At 60.5% G+C, this 638-nt stretch overlaps 1 protein-coding gene across 1 annotated transcript in view; it reads left to right on the forward strand.

Annotated features, from left to right (window-relative positions):
- Brsk1 (BR serine/threonine kinase 1) overlaps nt 1-638 on the forward strand; it is a 22,178-nt gene that overhangs the window by 14,425 nt on the left and 7,115 nt on the right. Inside the window, 2 exon segments of the mRNA XM_033766045.1 lie at nt 137-197; nt 519-637. Of these exon segments, the coding sequence (XP_033621936.1) occupies nt 137-197; nt 519-637 (180 nt within the window).

Genomic DNA, 638 nt, shown 5'->3' on the forward strand with positions numbered 1-638 from the left:
TTTTTTTTTTTTTTTTTTGGTGGTATCGGGGATCGAACTTGGGCCCTTGTGCTCGAAAGACAGGCAGCAGAACCACTGAGCCAAATCCCCGGCCCCCCTCCCCTCTGATTTCTAAAAAAATCTCTCCTGGAAACAGATCCCGAAGCGTCAGTGGCGCCTCCACCGGCCTGTCCTCCAGCCCTCTAAGCAGCCCAAGGGTAAGGCCACGTCCTCGGAGAATGAGGGTCGGGGCTTGGGATGTGGGTCAGGGGTACAGCCCTCGACCAGACTGCATGAAGCCCAGGGCACCATGCCCAGCTCTGAACAAGAAGCCCATTGGCCATCTACTGTATGCCATTCTGCTCAGCTGGGGTTACGTCCTGTGCTGTGGACACAGTCTCCGCACCCCCAAACCTGGGCTGGAAGGGGCCCTACAAGTTCCAGCTTGCTTTGTGACCGGCCCCTGCGAGTGTGCGCGGGTGCAGTGCGCAGAGCCTCGGGAGATGTAGTCCATTCTCACCTCGTCCTCTCCTCCTCAGAGTCCGGTGTTTTCCTTCTCCCCGGAGCCGGGGGCTGTAGATGAGGCCCGAGGCGGGGGCTCCCCGACGTCTAAAACGCAGACGCTACCTTCTCGAGGCCCCAGAGGCGGGGGCGCCGGC

Source organism: Fukomys damarensis, unplaced genomic scaffold, assembly GCF_012274545.1.
Source record: "Fukomys damarensis isolate Sample0158 unplaced genomic scaffold, DMR_v1.0_HiC HiC_scaffold_19, whole genome shotgun sequence".
Lineage (NCBI taxonomy): Eukaryota > Metazoa > Chordata > Mammalia > Rodentia > Bathyergidae > Fukomys > Fukomys damarensis.